This window comes from Chrysochloris asiatica, unplaced genomic scaffold (genome assembly GCF_000296735.1).
Source record: "Chrysochloris asiatica unplaced genomic scaffold, ChrAsi1.0 scaffold00358, whole genome shotgun sequence".
NCBI classification, from domain to species: domain Eukaryota; kingdom Metazoa; phylum Chordata; class Mammalia; order Afrosoricida; family Chrysochloridae; genus Chrysochloris; species Chrysochloris asiatica.
Genome location: NW_006408876.1, coordinates 1,341,224 through 1,355,696, shown reverse-complemented (window position 1 = coordinate 1,355,696; position 14,473 = coordinate 1,341,224). Strand labels below are relative to the sequence as shown.

At 41.2% G+C, this 14,473-nt stretch overlaps 1 protein-coding gene across 1 annotated transcript in view; it reads right to left on the bottom strand.

The window, feature by feature from the left end:
• Positions 1-14,473, bottom strand: part of CTNND2 (catenin (cadherin-associated protein), delta 2) — a 560,917-nt gene that overhangs the window by 338,674 nt on the left and 207,770 nt on the right. Inside the window, exon 4 of the mRNA XM_006876162.1 lies at positions 8,860-9,073. Within this exon, the coding sequence (XP_006876224.1) occupies positions 8,860-9,073 (214 nt within the window). The remainder of the gene's footprint in view (positions 1-8,859; positions 9,074-14,473) is intronic.

Sequence of the window (14,473 nt, the reverse complement as noted above, 5' to 3'; positions counted from 1 at the left end):
TCTACCCTGTATACACAAGGGATAGGATTGATAGTTGATGTGAAAAGACTCCTTCCCTCTCACTTATACATCTTTATGTATAGGTCAAGTTCATCAAATTGTAGCAATTTACACTTATTTCCTTTATCAAAAATTGGTGTGTTTTTTTGTGTGATTTTTTGTCTTCTTCTAGTCGAGTTCTGATCATCAACCCATCAAAGCTAGGTCAAGTGAGTACTATCTGCAAGTTTGGCCATTGTTTTGCGTCTCCCCTCACTTCAGATCAGCTGGATACTGGTTGTGAACCATCAAGTGTCCCCTCATTATCTTTGAATGAATCCACAGTTTCTGCATGAACATAATTCAATGTTCTGTAATTTCCATTGTCTGCAGTGTTATCCATCATTTGTCATGATCCACACAGATGAGTGCCTTTGTACAGTCAATAAAGCACAGGTAAACATCTTTCTGGTATTCTCTTTCAGCCAAGATCCATCTGACCTCAGCAATTGTATCTCTCATTCCATGTCTGCTTCTGAATTGGGTTTGAATTTCTGATTTCTGGCAACAATTTTTATATGATCTTCCATTCGATGTACAGCTACAACCATTTTTGAATCATCAGCAAACTTTTACTTGTTGGTGAAATTAATGATATTGATAAATGATAATGAGTTTATGAAGGCCAAGGGAGAAGAAGCAGTGTACTAATATCTATATTTTACAAAGTTGTTGGCCAAGGGATAATATCAGTGTTTGATGGGAGAAACAGAGGATTACATTTGAGGGTACAGAAAGAAGATGGGAATGAGGAAATTCCTCTTCCTTCAGAATAGAATGTCAGTATGTGTGATGGTTAATGTCATCTGTCAACTTGGATAAGGTTGTTGTGCCTAATTGTTTGCTCAAATACTATTCTTGACTCTTTTAAGAAATACTTGAAACCCACTGGTGTTCAGAAGATTCTAACTCATAGTAACTCAACAGGACATAGGATAAGTGCCCACAGGGTTCCCAGAGCTAAGTTTTAAGGAAGCAGGCTGCCACAACAGATATTTTGCTCAGCACCAGAGAACATACCAACTATGCCACAAGGGCACCTAAGTGCCATCCAATCAGAGCTGACTCACAGCAACCCTATGGACTTAGATATGATTAAATCAATTGACCTTCAGTAAAGCAGATTTCCTCTGATAATGTGGGTGGGCCTCATTCAATACTTTGAAGGTCTTAAGAGCAAAATCAAGAGCTTTCCCTATGGTGGACTGTGCCTCTGGACCATAAGTAGCCATTTTTCCAAAATACTTTTTCACTCATTTCCAGCACTTTTACATTCAATGAATCACACACTTTGTTCCATCTCAATGATTGCAATCCCCTCCATGAAACAACAGTGATCCCACTTCCTCCCTGGGGTTCCTAGTTCCATTCCACCCTCCTTCCCAACCACTCTGAACTTTGTCCCCAGGAAAATGTTGCCCTTTAGTCTGCAATGCTTGACCATTCCATGGTAAGCATACCTCACTAGTGTCGTTGTCCCCTCTAAGTACCTATCCCACCACTTGGTTGAAAATTAAGCCACATGGGTGGGTTCCATTGCAGATCTGAAGGGTGGTCATAGTCTTGGGTTCTTCCAGTCTCTTTCAAATTAGTAAACCTGGTCAATTTTTTAATTTTAAGTTTTGTTTCACATCGTCTCCCACTCTAGCTGGGACCTGCAGAGCAGTTGTTAGTGGGAGCTGTACACCATCAAGTTGTTTTGGTCTTAGAGTTGTAGAAGCTAATAAAGAACACCTTCACTGTTTCTGACACAGAACGGAAGCAATCTATAGCCTGTTGCCTAGCCTACAGAGTTTGGACTTAGTGTCAGCTGCCTGTGTCAGTTCCTTGGAATCACTCACTCAATCATCTCTCTCTCATCCTTTCTCTTTCTCTCTCCCCCCACACACGTGTGCCTCACTGGTTATGTGTCTCCAGAGAACACTGACTCAAACACTGTGAAAAGCCTCATCGGTCGCGAAAGAATAAAATAAGCATATCATGAAATAACCACAAATTCAACAGCAAAGCCAAAGTGCACACTGAAGGCCTCAAAGGAAATTGGGAGAAGAATGGGCAAGTAGGGGACCAATGTTTTCATTATAAGCATTTACACATCAGTTTATTTTGTAGTAATATATATTACTACTTTGATTAAAACATTAAAAGAAGGCAATGCATTTCGTTACTCATCCTTACCAATTCCAGTCTGTCAACACTAGTTGCTTTAAGAAGATTCATTATGAAATCAGGCCAACGGTCTGAAGTTTAGGGAGTCCATGAACACTGAACCCAAGAACAGTGACCTATCCCCTGGGGGAGGGATGTAGGGCTGAGAGTGACAGAACCAGCTGGTCTGAAGTGCAAAGAAGTGTGTGTGAACTCCCAAACTTACAGCTGGTACCCATTTGACATAGCTTGGATGACTAGGGCTGAGCTGACTAGAACCTGTCCAGATGGAGATAAAGAAGTTTGATACTGTGAACAAACATAAATTGCTACAATTTGATGAAGTAAACCTTTGTTTATGGAAACAGTTGTTCAAAATTCCAACTGGAATGGGAGATTCTTCATATCAAGGAACACGCTTGTCTCCTCAGATTGCTGAGTTGATGTTTTTGTTGTTAGGTGCCATCGAGTCGGTACTGACCCATAGCGACCTCATGTACAGCAGAATGAAACACTATCCAATTCTGGGCCAGCCTCACTACTGCTGCCACTACTGAGTCCATCGATGCTGCCAATTGGCCAATCCATCTTATTGGGGGTCTTCCTCTTTTTCTCTCACACTCCACCTTACCAAACATAATATCCTTCTCCAGTGACTGGTCCCTCTTGACAATATGTCCAAAATATGAGAGATGAAGTTTGGCCATTTTGGCCTCGAAGGAGCACTCTGGCTGCACTTCATCCAAAACGGATCTATTGGTTCTTTTGGCAGCCCATGGCACTTTCAATATTCTCTTATAACACCGTAATTCAAAAGCATCAATTCTTCTATGGTCTTCCTTATTCACTGTTCAGCTTTCGCATGCATATGAGGTTACTGAAAATACCATGGCTTGGGTCAGATGCACCTTAGTCCTCAATGTGACATTTTTGTTCTTCAACACTTTAAAAAGTTCTTGACAGAGATGGGCAATTTAGATGTTGGCTATCAAAAAGGGGGGTAGTGCTATTAATAATAATAATAATAAAGCATAAAATGACTGGCTTACAAGCTTTTATGGGCATGGTCAGTTTCAGAATGAGGGGAGTAAGGTAGAATCCCCACTAAATAGTTTTCCCCTTTTCCATGTGGGTCTGGTGAAAAAGGATGAGAGATGATGCTGACAGGATTTTATGGTTTAATTGTGAGTAATTGGAGCTCTGGTAGCGTAGTGGTTACGAATCGGGCTGCGAACCTTAAGGTCAGCGGTTCGAAACTACCAGCCGCTCCGTGGGAGAAAGATGAGGCTTTCTACTCCCGTAAAGATTTACACCCTTGGAAACCCTGTACAGGGTCTCTATGGGTCGGAACTGACTCAATGGCAGTTAACAACAATTGATAGAAGGATCAATTGTGATTGTCACAACTGTAATTGTAGAGATGTGAAACTAAAAGGGGGAAGTAGTAAATCTTTCATTTCAGGAACAGACGATCCCAGGACCATCAAGAAGGAATAACATGAATGGAATAGGAGATCCTACCTAGAAAAGTGGTGACAGCAGAGATGGTGGCTGACGCAGTGGCCTGGAGAGACAGAGCAACTGCAAACTCCAGGCCTAGGGACTGAGCAAAGCTGTGGACCTGCGGGCAGGAGGCTGGTTTGCAGAATGTGCCCTTTGGACATTTAAGTGAATATCAATTTTTTGTTTTGTATGTGTGCATCAAATATTTTTGCTTTCTTCATTTGTGAAATAGAAGATGTAAATGGGGAACCTCAGGCAGGAAATAGGATCACTGTTGCTGTAGGGAGGGAATTGTAATCACTGAGATGAAACAAAGTGCAAGATTTGTTGAATGTAAAGTTGATGATCTTGTCTGTAAACCTTTACTCAATTCTTAATAAAAAGTTGATAAATGGGAAAAAATAATCATGCCAATAGTGTTCTAAAACAAACAACAACAAAACCCCACTGCGCCATCAAGTCATTTCTGATTCCTAGGGACCCTTTTATGACTTATGAGATAGCAAATCTTTATGGGGACAGCCTCACATTTCTCCTGAAAGTGGCTGGTGGATTTGAACCATCGACCTTGTGGTTAGCAGTTGAACGCACAACACCTCACCCATAGCACCACCTGGGACCCTATCTCGTTTGAACACACAGCACTACTATTTAAACGTTCTTGCTTTACATGCATTTGCACTGTCTTGCTTCCCTGAACAACAATTGTGCTTCCTAAGATCTGGGAAAGAGTGAGAGTGAAGGACTTGTGTCCTTTAGAGATGTGATGTTTAACACGTTAATAAATGCTCAGCTGTTAAACAAGAAGGCAGCTGCTGGAACTCATCAGGACTTCTGTGCTCTGCAGAAGAAACATGTTGATGGACTGCTGAAAAGATTTACAATCATGGGAACCCTATGGGGAAGTTATGCTCTGACCTATAAGGTTGCTATGGATCAGAATCGACTCAACAGAAGCATCTTTTGGTTTTTGTTTTAGCGTTTATAGGGTTTTTCCCTTAATAGCACACTCTGGACACAGCATCTTGAAAGATCAACTCCTAGAACAGGGCAGCATGTTTGGTGAAGCAGTTGTTAGTTGCTGCTCAGTTGATTCCAAGCGATGGTGACCTCATGTGTGCAGAGTACAGCTATACCTGTCTTCCTTGGTGCCTCTGGGTGGATTCAAAAGAACAACACTTTCAGTTAGTCACTGAGCGCGTTTGTACCATCCAGGGACTCCATGGTAAAGTAGAGGGCCAATGAAAAGGAGGGACTCCCTCAATGGAATTAATTAACACAACAACCACATGCCCCGTGATCCTGAAGTTGTCATGGGGTCAGGCAGTACTTCCTTCTGTCCTATGCGGGGGCCGTCATAGCCACAGTCAGTTGAGAATTAACTCGAAAGTGTTAGCAAGCTTCATTCTTTGGGTTTTAGGTTTTAACACTTAAAACTCGATGATGTGATTAGCTATGTCTTAGTGAAATACTGCTGGTGATAAAACTAGAATCACTAACAATTTAGGGAGCAATGGTTTAATAGGGTAAGCACTGGACTGCAAGCTACAAAGTCGATGGTCAAGTCTTTCAGTCATACCCCAGGAGAAAAACGAGGTTTTTTGTTCCTGCGGAGATTTACCGCCTCAGAAACCCTACACGGGGTCATTATGAGTGGAAAGTGTCTCCTTGGAACTTAACAATGACAACGTGAGTCAAAGCCAATTTGATGGTAGCTAACTGCAACAACGCTAATACGTAAAACAACCTTCACTAATTCCACCGAGGAAAGACGAGTTGGGTATGTGGAACTCAGATGAAAGAATAAAATCTCCTATTGCAGAAGTAGAACCCTTAAGGATAACAGCTTCCGTGGAAATACATTTATTTATTAAACGTTTTGGTTTACTAAAATGGTTTTATTCTGATTTTTAAAATATCTTGAAATCTTTTAGTTTTAGGTTGATTATCTCCACATTTAGGGTGAGGAAAATTGTATTAGTCAAGCTCCAAAGACTTGCTGCATTTCTAATCAAAGTGTATTTACTTAGGAGCATTTCAAGTAATGGCTAGCATATAATAGCTTCTGCTGGATTTAAATAAAATTCTGATCATCATCGTGTAGCAATTATTGCATAGGAAGAAAATGAGTTATTGAGAGATCTAGCAGACGACAGCGAAATCGATTCTGCTGTGAACAGATCTGCAGAGCACATAGGCAGCTGTGTTGAGGCGTGCACGCTTACGTGTTGAATGGAGATTGCATGTAAATCCCTCGATTTCAACTTTTTAATACTGTTCAAACAATCTACCAAGCAATACTCAATAAATAATTTAAATCTTTTGCAGGATCATTTCTTCCTTGCAGTCTTCAATTATTTATAATTCGGTATTCTCGACACTATCCACCGTGCTGGATAGAAAGTCTAGGTCTAATTCAAAACTTGGTGAGGTTTTTTTATTTTTAATGATCATGCTTTGTTTTGAAAAATATTACTCCAATGGTTCTCTTGAATATCTGTTTACAAAACATCCTAGTTTGAAACTATCCAGAGAGAAGTTTATAAAGGTTTATTTATAAAAGTGTATTATCTCCCTCTCCCTTCCACCCTTTCTTTCCTCTCTCTTTCTCCATCCCTCCTTCCTCCATCCCTTTCTCTCTCTTTCTTCCCAGCACATTCATTTATTTTCATACATTTGTTAATAGGGGGCTTCCGTGATACCGTGGGGCGGCATTTCTTGTTGAACTCAGTATTGTATATTCTGGAGAATTACAAAGGACATAAAAGCACTTAAATCATTGTTTTATTTAACTCAGACATGGGTACATAATTTCAAAAAGTATTCAGGGAGAATACAAGTGGAATCATGTTGCAGACCGTGCAGACCCGGTCAGGAGTTCGAGGCCCTGTGGGCCCAAGTGTTGCAGACCGTACAGGCCGCAGGCTCTGAGGAACAGACTCTAGCCACCTAGCAGTCATAGCAAACTGTTTTTCATCTTAGTGTTCAGTTATGTTTATTATTAAGTGCATACATGAAGCCCTGATATCCACAGATAAATGTAATATTTTCCTAAAAGCCGAAACTGTAAAATTCCAAAAAGGCAAAGTTCTTCCCTCAAAGAATTCAGTCAAAGTAAATTGGGTGGCTCCCCGGTTCTTTGTTCTAAGGACAATAGGACACCCCCTCCCTAAAGTGTTTTCAGGTGCAGCCCTATTCACCCAGGCGTCTCTTTTCTTGGAGAACCTGGACTGGGCAGCCGACACAATGGGAATCCTCCCAATCCTCCTTTTCCTTCCCCCATTTGAGGCTAGGTGCTAAAAGGTATGTTAATTAAGCTTGAGAAACCAAGTTGTAGTCGTGAGATTCGAACCTGTGGAGTACAATGTAAAGCTGCCTGAATGTCTGGAAAATTACGTATGTTAGCTGTACTTTGTCTTAGTCCCGCCCAGCTTTGTGTAAAGTACCTCCCCTAAATAAAACGGAGGCGCAGAACGAATCCAGGTGCATTACGGCTGGCAAGGCATGTGTTACAGCATGCAGTGGTCACAGTCCAGCCTTGCAACCATACTGCCTGTTTAGCCTACTATGCAGGATATTACGGCCTTCATGGCTGAGATGTTTGCAATGCAGGATCTGCCTGATGTCGGTCCCGCATCCACTCTGGTTTCGGGGTGTCTCTTTGTCTCTCTCTTTGTGTCCTTGTGTGTCTTTCTATATCTTTATCGCCTCCAGATATCCCCACCTCGTGAACCAAATTCCTATGTCGAGGCAGGTTCTTGGCAGAACCACACTCTTCACTTTCATATTCTCATTGCTTACTCCATCCTTCAGAGCTTCCACTCCTTTGCTGTGTAGGTAGCAGGTTTCTAAAATGTGGATGCCCTTGTCAGGAGTATCACTATAAATATGGGACAGTCAATAGGGAGTGGGCCATGTTCTATTCCGTTGTACATAAGGCCACTAGGAGTTGGGACCAACTAGACGGTAGGTAACAACAGTGATGTCCGGGAGCCAAGGATGCTGTGGTACCATCCAAGTGATTACATCAGTTGAACATCAACCCCATGGGTGAAGATGTCCAAAGCTTAGTATCTGACACCCTGTGGGTACTCAAGGGGATTTGTTCAATACAGGACTAAGAATGGAGGAAGAGTTGGGACTCACATAGGATAGATAATCATACTAGAAAGCTCATCAGATTCGGACAGATAAGCTTCTTAGAAGAGGAGTAGAAAGATTTGATTTGTTGTTGTTGTGAGGCGCCATTGAGTCAGTTCTGACTCATAGCAACCTTATACACAATGTAGCGAAACACTGCCCGGTACTGCACTGTTCTCACAATCATTGTAAAGCTTGAGGCCATTGCTAGAGACCAATGGACTAGCTTGTGCCAGGTTGTTGCTGTTAAGTACCGTCAAGTCAGATCTGGCTCACAGTGACCCTGCATACAGTTTCTGAGAAGTGGCTGGTAGGTTTCAACCACCAACATTCTGGTTAGCACTCAGGTTCTTATCCTACAGTGCCAAAGCAGATTGTGGTTGTTGTTGTTCAGTGTCGTCGAGTCGGTTCTGACTCATAGCAACCCTGTATAGAGTTTCTGAGGCTGTAAATCTTTACAGAAGCAAATAGCTTCATCTTTTTACCATGGAATGGTTGGTAGAATCCATCTGTATTGTAAGACGCTCGGCTACTTCTAAACCAGCTTGCAAAGACTGAAATCTGATGATAGAATTTTAGTTATCAAAAAATAAATCAATCTAGACTAATTGTCATCAAGTGGATTGTGACTCACAGAACCCCATATTTAAGGTTTCTGGGGCTATAAATCTTTATGGGAAAAGACAGACGCATCTTTCTCCCTCGGAGCAGTTGGTGGGTTTGAACTGCAGACATCGCGGTTAGGAGCCCAATGCCTCATCTACAAAACCACTAGTGCTCCTCAGAATTTTAGGTAGAGTTCTGTTTCTTGGATTCTGACTCTTTAATAAGCTCTATAATACACACTTTCCATTTGATACCATTTTATCCAAGTGTTTGTTCATTTGCAAACACATATTGAGGCTCCCTGTGAAGTGAGTTCTCTGAAAGCCCATGGGTCATAACATTTGGTTAGCTCATTTGCTACCATGCTGAATTGTGTGACACTGATCTTGAGAATTAGCCTTGATGTTAACAACGGTCTCTAACCTGTGACCAGCTCCCGGATCTCCAGGTCCGTAGTCTTGCGGAGAAGCCTCACCAACGCTGGGATACCTCCGCAATTTTTCAGGGCGATTTTATTATCATCATTGGCTTTCCCATACACCAAGTTCCTCAGAGCTCCACAGGCACTACGGTGGACTTCCGTCACCCGATGGTCCAGTAGGTCCACCAGGAGCTGTATGCCTCCTTGTCGCCTTATCTGAAAGAGCAAAGACATCACTTTTGCATTAGAAAAAAAGAACAAACAAATCAGTGTTAGAAGCAATACACCCAGAATGTTCCTTACAAGTAAGGAGGAGGAGCCTTTGCTCACTTACATTGGGCACATCATCAAGAAAGACCAATTACTAGAAAGGATAATGTGCTTGTTAAAGCGGAAGGTGGGGAGTAGAAATGAGAGCAGACCCTCAGTGACTAGACGGACACAACAGCTACAACTCAGAGCTTATCAATGACTGTGAAGATGGGGCACTGTGTGGGTCTGTAATATACAACAACATCATGAGTCTGCATGCACTGGATACTAACAACAATATCGAATCCCGAGTATATTTTTCATATAAAAGATTAGCTACAATTAATTGCACTGAACTGAGTTCAGGATAGAAAGGAAAGAAAACGCAAACGAGTATTCTCTTTAGCTTTTATTGCCTTTACTTGCTTTGATATTGTAGTGGCTACAAGTCAGGCTGCCAACCTCAAGGTCAACAGTTTGAAACGACTAGTCATTCTCTGGGAGAAAGATGAGGCTTTCTGTTCCTGTAAAGATTTACAGCCTTGGAAACCCTATGAAGGGTTGCTATGAGTCGGAACCCATTCCATGGTACACCACCAACTGCCCCACCACCACCACCAAATCCACTACCACCACCACTTGCTTTAATATCCTACCAGTTAAAATTCACAAGTATTTTCTTTCAGCAATTGAATTTTGGCAAGGTGATTTTAACTTTCTGATGGTTGTCTTAGACATTTCTCTTTATCAAAATATGTGACATGTACAGGGCATGTACAAGAGGGAGGAGCAGAAGGAATTCAAATTCTTCTCACAGTTAACGGGTGTCTTAAAGATACACAGGACTGATGTACAAAATGTTAAAATTATGTTTAATACAAAAACATTTCAAAGAGTCTCACAGATAAATGAGAAACCAGAAGAACTGATATAAAGATATTCATCTAAGAAGATTTGGGACAATAAGAAAGTCACTCACAATGTGAGACCTTCGGATCTGATCATGAGGCAGTGGGGTTCTATACCTAGAGGTAGTGAAAACAGGTTCATTGTTTGGGGTGATGGTGGTGGCCACCTGATTTCTTTTTTTGCTGTTGTTGTTAAGTCCATTCGAGTTGGTTCTGACTCAAAGTGATCCTGTACAGACTCACCAGTCACTCCTTGGAAACCTTATATAGGGTAGCTATGAGTCAGAACCAACTAGACAGCAAGTGAGTCTGAACCATCGACCTTGTGGTTCACACTAACTTGTGGTCTAGTCCTTACTCTACAGTACCACACCAAGACTCATAATAAACATATATACACAGACACATAAACACTTCATGACAAAGCAATTATTTAAGAATACCTTAACTAGTGAGTGACAAGCTAGGAATATGATTCGCATTAACACATCAGAGGTGGAAAGTTTCTGTTTTCTTTAGCGAGGAAACAACGGCACAAAGGTTACAGACAATAGGCAGCAAAGCCTGCACTCGGTGATCCAGGCTCAGGACTCTTGAATGCCATGCCCAAGTCTTCCCTTCTGCCTGCATTTACCTACAAAAAGTCTACAGAATGGCTCTGCATGTCTAGACACTGCATGAATGGAATGAGTGTGTATCATGCTGGACCTTTCTCTTCACTTGTTTCCACTGCACATTTTGCTAGTGATATGAGGAGGCTTCAGAAAGTTCATGGAAACGTTCACCCATGTCAATACACGTAGCGCTTGTTGATTCAATTTTCACTGCTGGGTGGTATCCCTTTGTATGAATATAATTGATTGATTGAATATGTGGAACACATTTTGGAACCATTTATTTATCGAGTCTTACATGGTTAGGAGTCCTGGTGTGCCGCTGTGGGTTACTGCGCTGGACCGCAAAGTTGGTTTGAACAAGGTCGGAGGTTCAAACTCACCAGATGCTCCTCAGAAACTCCATATAGGATTGCTATGGGTCGGAACCGACCCAATGGCACTTAACTACAAAAACATATGATTAGGAGTCCTGGTCTGGCATTGTAGGGTAAGCATTGGAATGATAACCAAAAGGTCAGTGGTTGAAACCCACCAGTTACTCCTTGGGAATCCTATTTAGGATCACTATGAGTCAGAACTGACTCAATAGCACTTAGCTACAACATGTGGATAGGTATTTGGAAGAAAATACTGCAGTATTTTGCATATACCAGCACAAATGTTTCTCTAGGGCAGACACTTAGGATGGTGCAGTAAGGTTTTAAACAAATTCCACTACCTGATGCTGCTCAAGAGTCTGAACTAATTAACACCTGCACCAGCAGTGAATATGAGTCTCCTTGTTGATCTCTGTTATTGTTGATTTTTTTTCTTTATTTTCACCCATTTACTGAATGCAAAACGGTATCTCTTTTTGGTTTTAATTTGCATTTTCTTGATTAGTAGTGAGGCTGATCCTTTAAATAAACTCTTCACCAAAGAGGTGCAGAATCTACGAGAATAAATTTAGAGTACTTTCTTTAACTAAGCAGTGTGGTGCTGTAGGATAAAGTACTGGACCACAAGGTCGGTTTGAACCACAAGGTCGGTGCTTCAAACTTAGCAGTCACTACTTGGAAACCCTATACATGGTTGCTATGAGTCAGAACCAACTGCATAACATTTGACAACAACAAAAATATAGGCAAAAACATTAATATCTTGTTCTTGAATGAAGAGCGAATATTGACAAATGCTGTTTATAGTTTCAACTCTATAGTGGTTGACATTCAAAAGACTTCCTTGGGGGCATGTGACAAAATGATGCCAAATTTTATTTGAAATTGTAAGCCACCAATAATAGCTAAGAACATTCTGACTGAACAGAATTTTAGAAAAAAATTTATTTCGTCCCGTACAGTTCGGTTGCTAACCTCAAAGTCAGCAGTTCGAAACTACCAGCTGTTCCACACGAGAAAGATGAGGCTTTCTTCTCCCATAAAGATTTCCAGCCTCGGACACCCTATACAGGGTCGCTGTGAGTCAGAACCAACTCCATGGCACGTAACCACTACCACCACCATAAATATCACAGAAAGCCTCAATAATATACCCTAGTTGATAATTATATAAAAGCAGAGATAGCACAATAGAAGAGAATAGATAACCCAGATAGAGCCTAGTGTATTTAGAAATTAACATGTGATAAAAAAGAATTACAAAACAGTACGAAAGGTTTGAATTACAGGATAAATTCAATTATAAGGGGGCTTCAAAAAGTTAGTGGAAAAATGGAATTAAATAATAATGCAATTTATCCACAACCCTTTTGAAGTCCCCTCAGATATTTCAAGAATTTAAAAGGTAAGTATAGCAAATAAAGACAGTAACACTTAAATAATGATCTCTATCATTTCAAAGATGAATGAGGAGTCTTTGATCACAAACAATAAAATAATCAACTTACATAAAAAAACACAAATAATTGTAATTGTGTGTAGACAAAAGGTGTTGTTTTGATTTTCATGTTATAGCTATATATATTTGAAAAATTGAAATGTAACATTACAACAGCCTTTCACTTTTAATACACAACGCACTGCTGATCATTGTAATGGAAATTTGGGGTTGACTAACAGGTGACAAGGAGCTCTGGTAGCATAGTGGCTATGAATCGGGCTGCGAACTGCAAGGTCAGCAGTTCGAAACTACCAGCTGTTCCACATGTAAAAGATGAGGCATTCGGCTCCAGTAAAGATTTATAGCCTCGGAAACCCTGTACAGGGTCGCTATGAGTCAGAACCAACTCCACGGCACACAACAACAGGTGACAATACATGACAGACAGTACCACCTTCCTTAATAACTTTCAATTTTAAAGGCATTACACAGCCAGACAATTTAAACAAATGACTGTTCTTTTGTTGTTGCAAATAGACAACAAAAACCTTTCTTAAACATTGTATGATGATATTTAAGGCTAAGAATGGCTATAAAAACAACTGAGAAATCTGCTTTATAATTAAAATGGCCAATGGTTATAATAAATAATGAACACTAACATCAAGGGAATATGTTCCACAACAAAGAAGACCTGGTGGTGCCATGTGATAAGCGCTGGATTGCTAACCAAAGGGTTGGTGGTTTGAACCCAGCAACAGCAGCCAGGGAATCTGCTAGCCTCAAGCAACCTCTGGAGCAGGTCAATGCTGCCCTATGGGGTCACTAGGCATCAGAATCAGCTCAAGGACAGTGGGGGATCCACCAAATGGAGTTATGACAGATGTAGAGAAACCTTTTCTATTCATGTATCTTAATGTTAAATGAAACATCAAAATTTCAAAAAAAAAAAAACTTAAACCCTAGAAGAAGAAAGAAGAGGAAAAGAAGAGTAATCTGATACAATTTGATGAACTTGACCTACACCTATGGAAGCAGCAGCTCAAAAGAGGGAACAAATCTTTACAGCGAGGATCATTCCTACCCCCTCAATACACAGTGTAGACAGGGATGGGCAACTTGGACACTGGCTATCCAAAATGGGGTGGGGGGAGGTTCAAAGGCAAGGAGTGACTGCCTTCCAAGCTTCCTAGAGGGAGCCTAGATCCAGAGGGCACGGAGGAAGCTAGAATCTCCAGTGAGTAGTATTCAATCTGGCTGGGCGGGACTGATGAAAGCAGATGCGGATAGGTCTCTTGTGATACACGTGAATAATTGTTATCAGGACTGATTGTGAGGGTTGGAAATGTAAAGGTAGATTCTTTGTAGCAAAAGGAGGGGAGTGACTGACTTTATTGTCTAGGAGCAGAGATCCCTGGGACCTTCAAGGGAGAAGAGTGGAGAGTGGAAACCTACCCAGAGAAGCAGTGACACCAGAGATGGAGGCAGAGAAGATGACATGGAGAGATGGAGCTGCTGGGGACTTGAGACCCAGAGAGGGAGAGGGGCTGTGTGCTGACGACCGGACCTGGTGGCGGGGAGCGGTGGTGGTGGGGGGATAGTGTAGGGGGTATACCCTTTGGTTGGTTGATGATGCACGGAGGGGATTGTAACCATGGCAATGAAACTATATATGATAGGATGAATGTAAAGCTAATGTTCTCCCATGTAAACGATCACATAATTCACACACAAAAAAACCTAAAACCCACCTCAAATTAAGACTTCCAGTCTACTTACAACAGTTGCACAGGTCATAAGATTTGCTATAGTATATGACTTTTACTTTTCATGTATACAACTTTTTTTTTTTGGTCTTTCTGTTTTTCAGTTATGAAGTTGCCTATATACTCTAAACATATCTCTGCTCATCCTCTTCTCTGTGTCCACTATGGCAGTATTTCCTAAAATTAAACTGCAGCTGCGAAAACCAAATCAGTTTTGTTTGGTTCCACGGGCATCAGCTAAGCATTATCCTGTGT